The sequence below is a fragment of the Tiliqua scincoides genome, chromosome 5, assembly GCF_035046505.1.
Source record: "Tiliqua scincoides isolate rTilSci1 chromosome 5, rTilSci1.hap2, whole genome shotgun sequence".
Taxonomy (NCBI): Eukaryota; Metazoa; Chordata; class Lepidosauria; order Squamata; family Scincidae; genus Tiliqua; species Tiliqua scincoides.
In genome coordinates, this window is record NC_089825.1 from 105,278,665 (window position 1) to 105,293,481 (window position 14,817).

Below are 14,817 nucleotides of genomic sequence, written 5' to 3' on the forward strand. Positions count from 1 at the left end.
CAGTGGCTGAAAATCTTCTTCCCCAGGCTGATCGGTGCTGCAGTAAGCATTCCAGATCAGGGTTTTGCCTTGAACTCTGAGGCACTCCGGCAACAACACTGATCTGGAACATTCAGATAATCTAGAAAATAAGTGAACAGAGCAGAGATCATCACTTGAATCATCATCACCATCATAATCATCAATGTGTCACTAAATTGGGATGTAGTTGTTGAAGGTTTCCATCTGTTTCCTTCTGCAGAGCACAGCACACAGAATGCAAAATGTCCAACAAGACTTCAATATCTGGGTTCCTGCTCTTGCAATTCTCAGACCTTCAGGAATTTCAGATCCTGCATTTTGTGGCATTCCTGCTGTTGTACTTGGGGATTGTCTCAGGGAACCTTCTCATCATCTCTGCAATAGCTCTTGACCGTCTCCTACACAGCCCCATGTACTTCTTTTTAATGAATCTGGCCATTCAAGACATTGGGTTTCTTTCGGTCATTATCCCTAAATCCATGGCCAATTCCCTAATGAATACCAGGCACATATCTTATTCTGGATGTGTTGCTCAAGTCCTCTTCTTCGTCTTCTTTTTAGCATCCAGTTTTGCCCTTCTCACAGTCATGGCTTATGACCAGTATGTAGCTATTTACAACCCATTAGAGTATGAAATGATCATGAACAGGAATGCTTGTCTGCAAATAGTTGCTATTGTATGGATCACTGGTTTTCTCTATTCAGTGCTGCACACCACTGGCTGGGCTCAGTGTGCTCCTGGCCATCAACGAGGGCAGACGTGTCCTCGGTTGGAGCGAACTGGGCGACTCGCAGACCTGCCAAGCGGCTAGGCGTGCTTCGCCGCGAGGCAAGGGCGAGCAGGAGCAGGCAGGCGTGAGGCTGACGACGGGCTGTAGCGGCACGTTTTGGGCGGTCTCAGCAGTCAGGCTGAGGCGGTCTGGTAGGCAGTGGTCCCACTGTGGAGGGTGTTGTCGCGTGAGGTGCGGGAGTGCAGAGGAAGCTTTGCCGGTCCTCCATCCACCTTAGGGTCCAGAGGAGTGAAGCAGGAGGCATGGGAGTGTCTGGTGAGCATGGCTTTTGCCTCATTCCCTGCTTTCGGTGCTTTCCGGCATTCGTATCCTCCAGTGAATTCTAGTACTCGGGGTGGGGGGACATTTCTCTTTCACTCAAAATGGGTAAGAGAAGCCAAAAGAGGGGCGGGAAAGCCCCCAAGAGACATGCACCCCCTCCTTCCCCTCCAGTTTTTTCTTTGGAAGGGGAGGAGGATTACAACGAGCTGAGGGCGCTGTTAGCGCGCTTTGAGGCTAGAGAGAAGGAGAAAGTCCTTCATGGTGCGGGAAAAGGTGATGGGGTGAGGTATCCGGTACGGCTACCCCGCTACGTAGGTCTACTAGGAAAGTGCGCAGTGCCCGTCTCAGCTAGATTTTATCTTCCAGGAAGCGTGTTAGGGGCCAAGGGGTTGTTGATGTTCCAGAACACTCCACCCAAAGGGACCACACGCCCAAAGTAGAGATCACAGGTGCCATGCAGGTAGCGCAGAAGGGTGCACAACCGGCACCGAGTGCTTCAGGTGAGATGGCACTGGATGCAGGTGGCAGTTTAGGAGCAATATGGGATGAGCGAGAAGGCTTCGCAGTTATCTCCACCGCCCTTGGGGCACAGTGGTGGCCCTGGGCTCAGTGGCGGGCGCCCAACCCGTATTTCCCGGGGGTCTTATACCAGCAAGGAGCCCAGGACAGGCTAGCGCAGGCTGCAGTGGTGCCGGTTGGTGCAGCTACTCCCCCACCCCCTTTCTGGGCTCCTGGGGCACCAGGCTTGGCGTCTTCCTCCCCCTTGGGGAACTTGATGGGCCCCTTTGCCCACCCCCGGTGTGCCATTGGGAGGTTGTGTGGAGCAGGTTGAGCATCCCTGGGTCTCCTATGGGGATGTGGCTCTCCCCTTGGGTTGTCACTTGGCTCTAGCAGTCAAAGAAAAGATCTGGAGAGGCAAAAATTTGGACATGTTCAGCTTTCTGCAGATCAAACCAGAACCCATTCTGAAGTTGGGTGAGCCGGTTTGGGACCAGGAGATGGTGAAGAAGCAGAAGTTTGACAAGAACTGGTCTAATTGGCTGAACGGTTTTGTCATTTATGCTTCCATGCTGCTCCAGATGTATTCGCAACCGAGCCCCTGCTTTATTCAAGTACTTGGACATTGTGCACAGGGCATTCAGGGTCTTTCCTGGCACAGCCTGGACGGCTTATGACCACTATTTTAGGTTGCGTGCCGCACATGATCTGGCATTGGATTAGTGTGTTCCACAATGGGAACTGTGGACACAGTTGGTCATCCCTTCCAGGCTGGTGTGGGGTGACTGCTCTGACAGAGCCATCTTATTTCCAGGAATAAATCTGAACCCATTAAGGCACCCGATGGTGCCGCATGGGTTCAAAACCTGTGAATTTGTTTTGAATTCAATGCCTCAGGAAAGTGCGGAAGGAACAACTGCACTTCCCTGCATGCATGCGGCTTGTGCGGGGCCAAGCACCCAGTGTCCTCCTGCTCTAAGCTGGGTGGGCCCTGGCAGGGCGCTGTACAGCAGGCAGGGCATAGCCGCAGAGGTGGCACTCCCTCTTTCCTTCCCCCCAATAGCAAGGGGGCCAACACTGATTAAGTTGTCCCAGTTATGTTTATGGTTGGGTTCTTACCCCAACAAAGTTGCCACGGCACATTTGGTGGAGGGGTGTTCTTGGGGTTTTTGAATTCCAGCAGCAAGGCCCGTTGAGCCCGTGTTGGCTGAGAATTTGCCTTCAGTTAAAGGGTTGGAGCATGTTATTAGGAAAAAGATTGCTAAAGCGGGAAGGGTGGTTGGACCTTTTCCGACCCTGCCTATTCATAACCTGCAGGTTTCTCCTTTGGGGGTAGTGCTCAAGAAATCCCCAGGGGAATTCCGGCTAATTCACCATCTCTCCTTCCCAGAGGGCAGCTCCATGAACAATGGGATCCCCAGTGATCTGTGTTCCATTAGGTACACTTTGTTAAATCAAGCAGTGGGGCGGCTGTGGTCATGCGACATGGGCGTGCTAATGGCGAAGGCAGACATGGGTCCACGTTCCACCTGTTGCCTGTCCATCCAGATGATTTCTGCCACCTGGGCTTTCGTTTCGAAGGTGTCTATTATGTTGACAGAGTGTTGCCTATGGGATGTGCCATTTCATGTGCCCATTTCAAGTGTTTCAGTACCTTCTTGGAGTGGGCTGTCCAGTTTCAGATGGGGCGTGTCACTTTCGCTCACTACCTCAACGATTTTCTTTTCATGAAACCGGCTGGTACTGGAACATGCAAAATGCTGCTCTTGACTTTTATCGCTCTGTGTGAGCAGCTGGGAGTCCCCCTGGCGCACAACTAGACCTAGGGTCCTGCCACTCGTACCTTGACGTACCTTGGCATCGAGCTTGACATGGTTAACCAGTGCAGTAGGCTCCCAGAAGCCAAGCTGCAGCGACTGGTTGGTTTGCTTAGGCAGGCCCTGGCGGCCAAGAAAATGATTCTGAGGGAGCTTCAGGTGCTAGTAAGGCACCTCAACTTCGCCTGCCAGGTCATGGTACCAGGGCAGGCCTTTTTTGAGGTGCATGTGTGACTTAATGGCAGGACTGCACAGGCCTTCCCACCGCATACGGGTCACTGGCGCCCTGCGAGGTGACGTGGCCGTGTGGCTCTGGTTTCTTGATCAATTTAATGGGGTTTCGTTTTGGAGAACACTGAGGTTGGTTGAGGCCGAGTTGCAGGTGAAATCTGACACAGCAGGATGTCATGGGTTTGGAGTCTATTTTAGGGGTAGCTGGTGCACTGCCCACTGGCCAAGTGAATGGGTGCAGGAGGGCATCACAAGGGATTTGACCTTTCTTGAGTTCTTTCCCATCCTGGTGGCCGTGCACTTATGGGCCCCCGAGTTTGCCAATTCTTCCGTTCCCTTCTGGTGTGACAACCAGGAGGTGGTCAGAATCATCAACAAGCAAACGTCTAAATTGCCCAGGGTTATGCGCTTGGTGAGAGCTTTTGTTCTCCGGTGCCTATCAGTTAATGTCCTCTTTTCTGCACAGCATGTTCCCGGGGTTCAAAACAGTATTGCCGATGCTCTCTCTCGTTTTCAGGAGGAGCATTTCAGGCAGCTGGGTCCAGAGGCACATTTGGACCCAGAACCCATGTCACTATGGCTGTGGAGCCTTGGCTCAGCACCGCCCAAAACATGATCTGGGCTTCCCTAGCGGCCGCTACCAGGAACAGTTATAGGAAGAAGGTTCAGGAGTTTTTGGCTCTTTGCAGGCAGCAGCATCTGGCGGATGCATGGCCTCTGCCGGTGAGCCACCTAATGAAGTTTGTGATTGCCCTTCGGAGTAGGGGGTTGTCAGCACGATTGATCTCAGTCTACTTGGCAGCTCTGTCTTTCCAGTCCAAGGCCTTGGGTTGGGTTGACAACACATCGGACTTTCGGGTTAAACGGATGCTGGAAGGAATTAGGAGGAGCTGTCCCATGCTCCCAGATGCCCAGAAGCCGGTCACCCCGGTCCTACTGCGGGGCCTATGTGCCGACTTCGGCCTGCTTTGCACATCGCGTTATGAGGCGATGCTGTTTAAAGCTTGTAGCCTGGTATTGTTCTTTGGGGCTTTCTGCCCTAGCGAGGTATTATCCGTTTCTAAAGTCACCCCCGGGGACAGGGCCTTGCAATGGGGCAATGGTCAGTTGGTTGTTAACCTTGTTTCTCTGTTTTTAAGGTGCTCTAAGACCAACCAGTGAGGTAAAGGCCAGTGGGTCCACCTGAAAAGAGCTGCCGATGTGGATATCTGCCTGGTTCAGGCGGTTGTGGCTTCCATGCTGGAGCTATCCAGAGGATCGGGCGATGGCGCTTGGGCGCCTTTAAATATTATGTTCGCTGAGGCCTGCCGGTTGTGGGGCCTGGGTTTGTTGGGCTCCCCCAGTGGTCGGGGGGGTGTTGACTGGCATTTCCAGCCTTGGTGTTAATGTGGAGGGATGGTCCGGTTGGAGTCCCTGATTGTTTTGCCTGAGGGCATCTTCTTACATTCCAGTGTTAGTGGCTTATGTTACTTTTTCTGTTGCAGGTCTTTGTTGGTTGACTCCCGTAAGGGTTCTGATCTGCGGTCACTCAATTATATTTTGGGCTCGGAAGAGGGCATTGGCCAGCAGTTTCAGCTCCCAGTTGGAACTGGGAGGCCTGGCCAGTGTCACCTGGGCTGCCAGAAGGGGCATGCACTGGAGACAGTTCATGCCACTGTTGCTTAATTATCTGGCACAGCATCCCCCTCCCCAGGTAATCGTGGTACACTTAGGGGAGAATGACCTGGGCCAGAGGACTTCGATGTTGTTGAGGCTCCAGGCCCATAGGGAGTTCTCTTTGCTTAGAAGTTGGTTCCTGGGGATTGCTATCCTTTGGTCCAATCTCCTCCCCTGGCATGTTTGGTGCGGGGTGCAGAGCATCCGCAGAACAGACGTCACCAGGAAAAGAGTGAACACTTACCTGGGGAGGGTAGTACTTGAGCAGGGCGGGGCAGTGATCCAACACCCTGCTATTGGGTTCAGGCAGCCTGCCCTGTTCCACAGCGATGGGGTGCACCTGTCACCAGTCGGCAATGACTTGTTTTTATCCGACCTGCAGCAGGGCTTGAATGATTTTATCCTTGTGGGGAGTGGGGATTACAAGCACTAGGCTGTCCTCCCCTTTGGCAGGATACGTGCAGGGCTGGGTAGGTAGGTATCTGGCTCAGTGTCCATCCAAGGCAGCAGGGGGAGGGGTGTGTCTGAACTGCTCCTATAATGCCTGACCAGCTCCAGGAGGCAGGCAGGCAAGCCTCTTGCCTGGACTGTCAGGCCGGTGGGGCTCCATCTACTGGTCTGAAGTCCGGCTGCCTTGCCCCCTTGGGGGTGGCATTGAAAGGCCTAGGCTGGCTATTGACAGCTGGGGGCTCGAGCCAGGTGGTATGCCCAATGAGTTTGCAGGGGGAAGCAGACAGCTAGGACCGTTTCCCCCATATTGCCCCGCACGCTTGATGTTATTGTTATTGCCCTGCTGCAGTTAAGACTTAATAAAGTGGCCCATTTTCATCCAAGCCGAAGTCTGGTCTCTTTATTTGCGGGTGTGGGGGTAAATAGCTTTCAATAAAAGATCTTAGCTTTATTCAGAAAGAACAAAGATAGCAATATTGCATACAAAGGAGTAATAAAGATACGTTTCTTTGCCCTAAAAAAGTATAAGATGTACCTGCCTTAGAGCCCAATCCTGAGTTGTACACGCCTGCTTACCGCCGGTGTACACTGTCACAAATATGTCGTAAGGCACATTTATGGGGCTTAGCACTGGCCCAGCACTGGAGCGAGCCCTCTTGGCTGGACACAGGACTCTGTTTCTTTGTGCCCGCTTGATAGCGGCGCAGAATCGTGTAGCCCCATTGCGGGGCTACTTTCCTTATGCAGGGGAAAGGGATGAATGTCCCCTTCTCCCAAGGAGGCAGCGGTAGCTGCCCAGCATCCTCAGGGTGCCGGGTAGTCATTTTGGTGGCGTGACAGCTCCGTGTGCCAGGCAGCTCAGGATTGGGCTGTTCTGGTGATTACGTTTAATGCAGAGTGCATTTGGTCTGCCCGAGGAAAGGGAAGGGGGGGCAGGTTTCCAGCAGTCCTGGTTCTTCTAACCCATCTTCTAGCAACCAGAGACAGGGAGAGAGAGGGGGGTGGGGAAGGGAGTTTTCATCATAGTATATATCTATCTATACTTTTCAGAATATCAGGAGGTCCTTTGAGCAGCAGGTAGAAACTCTGTCCTGTCACAAGAGTGACAAAATCAACTGACTTAAACCTTTTTTCTTTCTAGCCTTCCTCCCTTATTTGTATCTTGGGCATAAAGTGCTGTCATCCTATGCTGTGCCTATAACCCCAGAATTAGAAATCCCCCAGCACCTGACTTTGGTACAATTGCAGCAGTTGCTGGGACATATTAATTGGGTACGCTCTTATTTTAAGCTTCTCACACAACTGTTAAAGCCAGTATTTGATCATCTCAGGGAGGACCAAGACCCCACAAAACAAATCACCCTCTCTCCAGAGGTCATAATTCCCTACAAGAAAGACAACAACTCATGAGACACCAATTTGTGGATTGCCTGCCACATCAACCTTTGCTATGGCTAGTAATTCTACCCTCTGCCCATACCCCCACCGGTGTTCTCTGTAGCCCTAAAGCAGACACTTAGGTATACATTCTTGAATGGCTTTACCTGTCAGCCAACCCATCCAGGAATGTATTATCTTATCAGGAGGCTATCACTGCTCTCATTTGCAAGGGGCAAGAAAGAGCAGTGAGACTCCAGGGCAAGGATGTAGTAAAAATTACATTGCCTATTATAAAAAATGAAAACCTTCATTTGTGGGAATTCTCCACCTCTTATCAAATTGCCTTAGCAGAATATGTGGGGGAACTAGATTTTAACACCCCTAAAGATCCTAGACTTGCCCTAGTAACACAGGTTAGTCTTCCTTTAAAACCAGTCAGATGTTCTACCCCCATCTCTAAAGCAATCACTGTCTTTACTGATGGATCTCCAAGGGGGGGGTAATTACATACCAAAAGGAGGGCCAATGGACTACCTATTTTACAAGCTCACAAACCTCTGCCCAAAAAGCTGAATTAGCTGCTGTTATTATGGCATTTAAGGTTATGAAATATCAGCCTTTTAATTTGATAGTAGACACCCTGCATGTTTATAATCTGTTAGAACATCTCCCCCTGGCCTGCATCACCTCTCAGCTTGACCACAATTTACTAAGTCTTTTTTTGACCCTGCAAAATTTGCTTCAAACTTGGACTCAGCCTTATTTTGCTGCCCACATTCGTAGCCACACCCCTCTTCCAGGCTTTTTGTCTGAAGGCAATGACAGGGCTGACCAGGCCTTTAAGGGCTTCCCTCCTCCATCAGTTAACTCTTTGTTTTCTGATCCCATAGCCAGCCATGCTTTCTTTCATCAGTCTGCGAAGATGTTAGTAAAACAAATCTCAATTCCCTTATCACAAGCACAAACCATTGTCCATAGGTGCCCACACTGTTCTCGAGCCCCCGCATCATTCCCACATGCGGTAAACCCTCATGGAACTCATGCAAACCAGTTATGGCAGATGGATGTTACTCATGTTCCTGAATTCAAACCCCATTCATATTTACATGTTTGTATTGATACCTATTCTGGCTATGTTTGGGCTTTAGCTTTTAAAAAGGAAACCACCAAACATGTGATTGCCCACCTCTTGCATGCTTTCACAGTAATGGGGAGACCAGCCACACTAAAAACAGACAGTGCTCCAGCTTATACTTCAAAGGAGCTTCTTTCCTTCTGCACAACCTGGGATATTATTCTGAAACATGGCAGCCCCTATAACTCTACAGGACAAGCAATAGTAGAACAGGCACACAGATCTATAAAAACCCTTTTATTCAAACAATTAAAAACGGGATATGAGACATCGTTTATTTGGGCCAATTCATATTCAGGAAACACTCTATACTTTATTATATACTTTAAATTTTTTAACTTTAAATGCAGAAGGGTTCACTCCTCATTAAAGACATGAAGGAGTCATGAAATCACTAACCAGACCCATGGTTTATTATAGACAACTGCCAGACCCAGAATGGAAAGGCCCAGCCCTATTGGTAACTTGGGGGTGAGGCTATGCTTACTCCTACAGGAACACTTTGGGTACCAGCTCGGTGTGTGTGGCCAGCCAAAGATGTCATGGCATCAGGGCCTGGAGAATCCGATCCCCAACTTCCAGATGATGCTGGGACTTCAGGAGCAGCCAAGGAACAGACGGCCAGCCAAGAGACCCCGACAGGAGACTCATCCCATAACCTGGGGAGATCTGAAGGCTCTGACATCCAAGGCGCAAAGATAGCTGCTGGCATCCGGTGAACCAGAGACCCATGAAAAACTGCTTCTGGCCATGATGTCAGAGATTACAAAAAACTCAATGCTGTTACTGATGTGTTTTTTACTATTGCTAGTGCTCCTGCTGGGGGCTGGACAACAAGCGCCCCCTTTAAAGGAGTGCATAAAATATAATTTATGGAAGCGCCTTGCTCAGATTGTTAACACCTCACATTTCTGTTTGTGACCTCTGCTAACTGAGTAAGAGGCACTTTTTCTAGTGGGTGCTCCTCCTTTTTTAGCAGGGGAAGAGTAACTGGCCCTCCTCACCCCAGCAGTGTCTTTTCTAGTGGCTACCTGCTGGTGTTCTTTTGCATCTTTTTAGATTGTGAGCCCTATTGGGGCAGGGAGTTAGTTATTATTATAATTAGTTATTTGATTTTTCTCTGTAAACCACTTTGTGAACTTTTTGTTGAAAATAAATACTGTTAATAATAATAATAATAATAATAATAATAATAATAATAATAATAATAATAATAATTTGTCTACTGAAATTGCTGCAGGAGATCTATTGGGGACATGTCTGATTCCAGTGTGTCATCAACCAGACAATATTGCAAGATTCTGCTAATATCAATTTGGCAAGATAGGGGTATGAAGGATACCTCCAATGGGGAGAATCTATTAAAGATGCATTGTCCTTACATACACCCCATGTCACTGCTTTTAATGCTACCTGTACCAGGTTTGTTAATTGTTCTAAACTTTGCTATCAACCCCCAGGGCCACAGCTCAATTGTTCCAGTTTCCAGAATGTCTCCTTTGTGTACAAACATACCACTTGCCCAAGGGATGGTTTTTCACATGTGGAAGCAGAACCTTTAACTTCATTCCAGCCAATCTAACTAATGGCACAGAGTGCTGCCTTAGACTTTTGCAATCACTTTACCTCCTAAGCCAATTGCTCTGGCCAAATGCATCTAACACTCCACAATGATTGCAATTCAAATGTAAGATTGTTAAGCAAAGCTGAGTATGTATCACTGGCAGCCTCTCTAGTAGGAAGCCCAGCACTAGTGGTGGGCAATGCTAGACAATTAAACAAATTAGCTTGCTATGCTCTAAAAGCTATTAATTCCACCTCTCAAGCAATAGCCTTATTAAATTCAGAACAACATGAATTATGTGAGGCAACTCTAGACAACAGAGCAGCCATTGATTTCTTACTGTTCAAACATCATCACGAGTGTTCAACATTTAGACATCTGTGCTGCTTTAATCTGACTGACAACAGCTGCAATATTGAAGAACAACTTGAGGAACTAAAAAATCTTACTGCACAAATACAACAAGAGGTAAACTTTAGTGGGCTTTGGGATTGGTTTACAGGATGGCTAACACACTTTGCATGACTTAGACAGGTTTTTGGGTATGGGATTTTTGGGATAGTTATTTTAATCATAATCGGTGGTTTTATTCAATGTATCCCCTCACTGTGTCAAATAATGAGTTTGCTGACCCCAAAACATCAGCCTGGTACTCTTTTACTCAGCCAACAAGGCTTAGACTTGCTACACAAGTGCCTACAGGGGTACTACCCTCCCCCTGAAAAATAAAACAAAAAAAGTGGGGATGAAGGAAATAATCAGGGGAATACCAGACCTTACCAGGACCTTACCCTTTTGCTTACGTGACAAAGGCCAGTGAGCACACTCAACCCCGGCCCTTGGAGCACACTCCGGGGTGACGCCCGGGTCACGAAGCAAACTGGGTGAGGTCTGAGTCAGGAAACAGACGGGGTAAACAGGCTGAATCAACAAAGGGAAAAATCCCTTGAGGAACTTGCATTGTTCCCCAGCTGACCTTTGTACTAGGTTAGAGTGGAGCTAAGGAACTTACAGTGTTTACCTGCTGACCTTTGTACTGGGCTGAAAGGGAGGTTAATAAAAGAAGGGGAGGAGGCTGCCTGGTGTGCGCTCTCTCCCTGAAGCTTGCCAGCCTGTCTTGCTCCCTTCATGAACTCTGAACATGTGACTGTGTCTTGATTGCTTCTTTGCTTCATATATCTACCTAGGGACAGCAGCTAGTTAAGCATATTAACTGAAGTGAAGACAAGCAAGTTAACTGTTCTCTGTGTGTCTCTGATGATTTGCTGTATTGGGCTCCAGGGACCAAGTCTCCAGGAATAGCAGACATGATTACATCTTTGCCTGCATTGTAGACAGAACATTGCAGAGTTGCAGTATTAAAAAGGACAGTTGGACTTCCTCATAAATTTCATTAGTGGTTGAATACGGATCCAGTGCTATGAATGGGTTGGAGAAGAATGTGTGTATGGAAATTCAATATCCCTGAAGAAAAATAGTAAGTTGTATCTGTTTAACTGTACTGATACTTGAGCAGTTTTCCTCATGGCCAAATGCCTGCATAACTCTATCATTTGTATGTAAGTAATATGGGCCAGATCCTATCCAATTTTCCAGTGCTGGTGCGGTTGTGTCATTGGGGTGTGTGCTGTATCCTGTGGTGGAGGGGCAGTCACGGGGGCTTCTCAAGTATGGCAACATGTGTTCCCTTGCCATGGGGCTGCATTGTGGCTTCACCAGACCTGGAAAGTTGGATAGAATTGGGCCCTTTGTCACCTCGGTAGGAAACCCTGAAGATAGATAGGCATAGCTAGGTCATTTGACACCGGGGGCACACAAATGGTTGACACCCCTTCTTATGACAAAATTATTTTCCGTAATAGACAGGATGTAAAATGAATAATAATAATAATAATAATAATAATAATAATAATAATAATAATAATAATAATAATAATAATAATAATAATGCCAGAAAATAAATGCAGGCAGTGAACATTTTCTTTTATTGAACTTTGTATATATTATAAACTTTCCACCACTCCCAATATTATTAACCACCCCCCCCCCCACCATGCCCATCTCCATGATTCCACCCCTCACCAGGTTCTGGGGTTCACTTTAAAAGTCAACTAAGCCCAAAAACACTCAAACCTCCCTCCCCCCCACATTAACTTCCAACTCATTCCTCCTATTCAGCAAGCTGCAGGAACTTTGCATCCAAGCAAAACCATGAGAAGCATGCAGGAACCTTCCACCCATTTATCCCTCACCCCCACACGCCTGAGGCTCAGGTTTATGGATGCATCTGAGCTGGCAACAGTATTATGGAATTTTGAGTGCAATCCTAACTTACTTTCCAGTACCAAGGTAAGGGCAATGCAACAAACATTGCCTTAACTTGAGGAGACCTCTGTGACTGCCCCCCAACTGCAGGATGCAGCACATGCCCCATTGGCACAATGCCAATGCTGGAAAATTGGTTAGAATTGTGTCCCAAATCTTTCTATTCTGCCTAAATGTGGAGTGGATTGTGAAAGTCAGAAAGTCTTCGGCAAATCACTTTGTGGAGAAAGGCTGGTGCAAAGGCTCTCTTGCAAAATGTGCAGATCTGTTTATTACAACAGCTGCATACAGCAGGCAAGAATTAAAGACACAAGTCAGAGGATAACTTCCCTGCTACCAAGCTAGATTGCTGTACAGAAAAGGTCCTTGATCTGTATGTGCACGATCTGTTCTGAGTATAAAATTAAGTTCCTTTGGGTTACACAATTTGAATTTTTGGAGTACAGTCTAATATCCCAGCCCCAGAACTGGGTGCCCACACTACATGGAATGATTGAGCAGGAACGGGTAAAGACTAGACGAGGAACTCTCAGCTGTTGGCTATTCACCATCAGAGGGCAGGTTGTGGTGCTGTGGGAATTCCAGGGCTTTGCCTGGAGGTCTCAAGAAATCCGCACCAATACAGAACTGGAGTTTTCAAATATTCTAGAAAATAAGTGAACAGATGAGAAATCATCACTTGTATCATCATCATCATCATAGACATAAATGTGTTACTAAATCAGGATGTAGTTGTTGAAGGCTTCTGTTTCCTTCTACAGATCATAGCACACCAAGTGCAAAATGTCCAGCAAAACTTCAGTGTCTTCAGCATCTGGGTTCCTACTCCTGCCATTCTCAGATGTTCGTGAATTCCAGATTCTACATTTTGTGGCGTTCCTGCTGTTGTACTTGGGGATTGTCTCAGGGAACCTTCTCATCATCGCTGCAATAGCTCTTGACCATCACCTGCACAGCCCCATGTACTTCTTTTTAATGAACTTGGCCATATAGGACACTGGGCTTGTGTCAATCTTTATTCCCAAATCCATGGCCAACTCCCTCATGAACACCAGGTACATATCTTATTCTGGATGTGTGGCACAAGTCTTCTTGTACCTTTTCTTTATATCATCTAATTTTTCCCTTCTCACTGTCATGGCATATGATAGATATGTTGCCATTTGCATTCCTTTAGAATATGAAATGATCATGAACAGGGCGCTTGTATGCAAATAATTGGCATTGTATGGATTACTGGTTTTCTCTATTCGGTGTTGCACACCAGTGGCACTTTTGCAATCACTTTCTGCTCCAACATTGTCAACCAGTTCTTCTGTAAAATCCCACAATTACTGAAGCTTGCCTGTTCTGACTTATACCTGATTGAAATGGGAGTTCTTGTATTCAGCATTTTCATGTGCTTGGGCTGCTTTATTTTCATTGTTGTAACCTATGTGCACATCTTCACTGCAGTGCACAGAATACGTTCTGTGCAAGGCAGGAAAAAGGCCCTCTCAACTTGCCTTCCCCACCTTATTGTTTTCTCCACCTTTGTGTCCACTGCAAGTTTTGCTTACCTGAGGCCCTCCTCTGACAATCCATCTCACCTGGACATAGCAGTAACTATTGTGTACTCTGTGGTTCCACCCCTGCTGAATCCAGTAATCTACAGCAGGAGAAATAAGGAGATCAAAAACACAGTGAGAAGACTTTTGGGTTTCTGAACACTTAAAAATAGAGTTTTGATCTTCTATTTGTATGAGTGAGTTCTGTATGTGTGTATGTTTCGATATGGCTGCACTAGTGGAGAGGGGGATGATAGGATTAGACTGCTAAACATTTAAATGCTTAAGCTATAAAACTTACACCCATACCCACACACACACACACACACACAACCCTTTTTCTTCTATATATCTACACCCCCCACATATAAAGCAGTGAGATTTTCAGCCCTCTCCATTGCCCACTTTACCAACTCAATCCTCTGGTTTATTCTTGGGGGGGGTCTGCCTTATGGAGCATTTATTGAGTTCCACTTTCATCAGATGGGGACCATGCAGCTAGCCTTGTATTGCCCTTTGCCTGACTTGAACAGGAGCCAAGGCATATTTGCTTACTTTGCCTGAGGGGGGACATGTTTGAGACATACAAAATTATGCAGGGGGTGGACAGAGTGGATAGAGAGATGCTCTTTACACTCTCACATAACACCAGAACCAGGAGACATCCGCTAAAATTGAGTGTTGGGAGAGTTAGAACAGACAAAAGAAAATATTTCTTTACTCAGCGTGAGGTTGGTCCGTGGAACTCCTTTCCACAGGATGTGGTGATGGCGTCTGGCCTGGACGCCTTTAAAAGGGAATTGGACAAGTTTCTGGAGGAAAAATCCATTACGGGTTACAAGCCATGAGGTGTACGTGCAACCTCCTGATTTTAGAAATGGGCTATGTCAGAATGCCAGATGCAAGGGAGGGCACCAGGATGAGGTCTCTTCTGGTGTGCTCCCTGGGGCATTTGGTGGGCCACTGTGAGATACAGGAAGCTAGACTAGATGGGCCTATGGTCTGATCCAGTGGGGCTGTTGTTATGTTCTTATGTTCTTACTCACAAGTAAATGTGACCCTGTGGCTTCCTTTCGCTTTCCATAGGGCTCAATACATTTGCCTGCTTGGAGGAAGGGACTTTCTTCTTGGGTGTTTTTTG

At 47.5% G+C, this 14,817-nt stretch overlaps 1 protein-coding gene across 1 annotated transcript; it reads left to right on the forward strand.

Moving 5' to 3' along the window:
- The first annotated feature begins 263 nt into the window (after positions 1-263).
- LOC136652899 (olfactory receptor 14J1-like) lies at positions 264-13,835 on the forward strand. The gene is made up of 2 exons (XM_066629822.1): positions 264-751; positions 13,397-13,835. Exons 1-2 carry the CDS (start codon positions 264-266, stop codon positions 13,833-13,835), a joined length of 927 nt encoding a protein of 308 aa, XP_066485919.1.
- The last annotated feature ends 982 nt before the right edge of the window (positions 13,836-14,817 follow it).

Bases quoted from the DNA above. Each gene is read 5' to 3' on its own strand.
- LOC136652899 (XM_066629822.1), top strand. From the start codon at position 264: ATGTCCAACAAGACTTCAATATCTGGGTTCCTGCTCTTGCAATTCTCA. The intron at 752-13,396 runs GTGTGCTCCTGG...GTTGCACACCAG, and splicing joins CACACCACTGGCTGGGCTCA to TGGCACTTTTGCAATCACTT.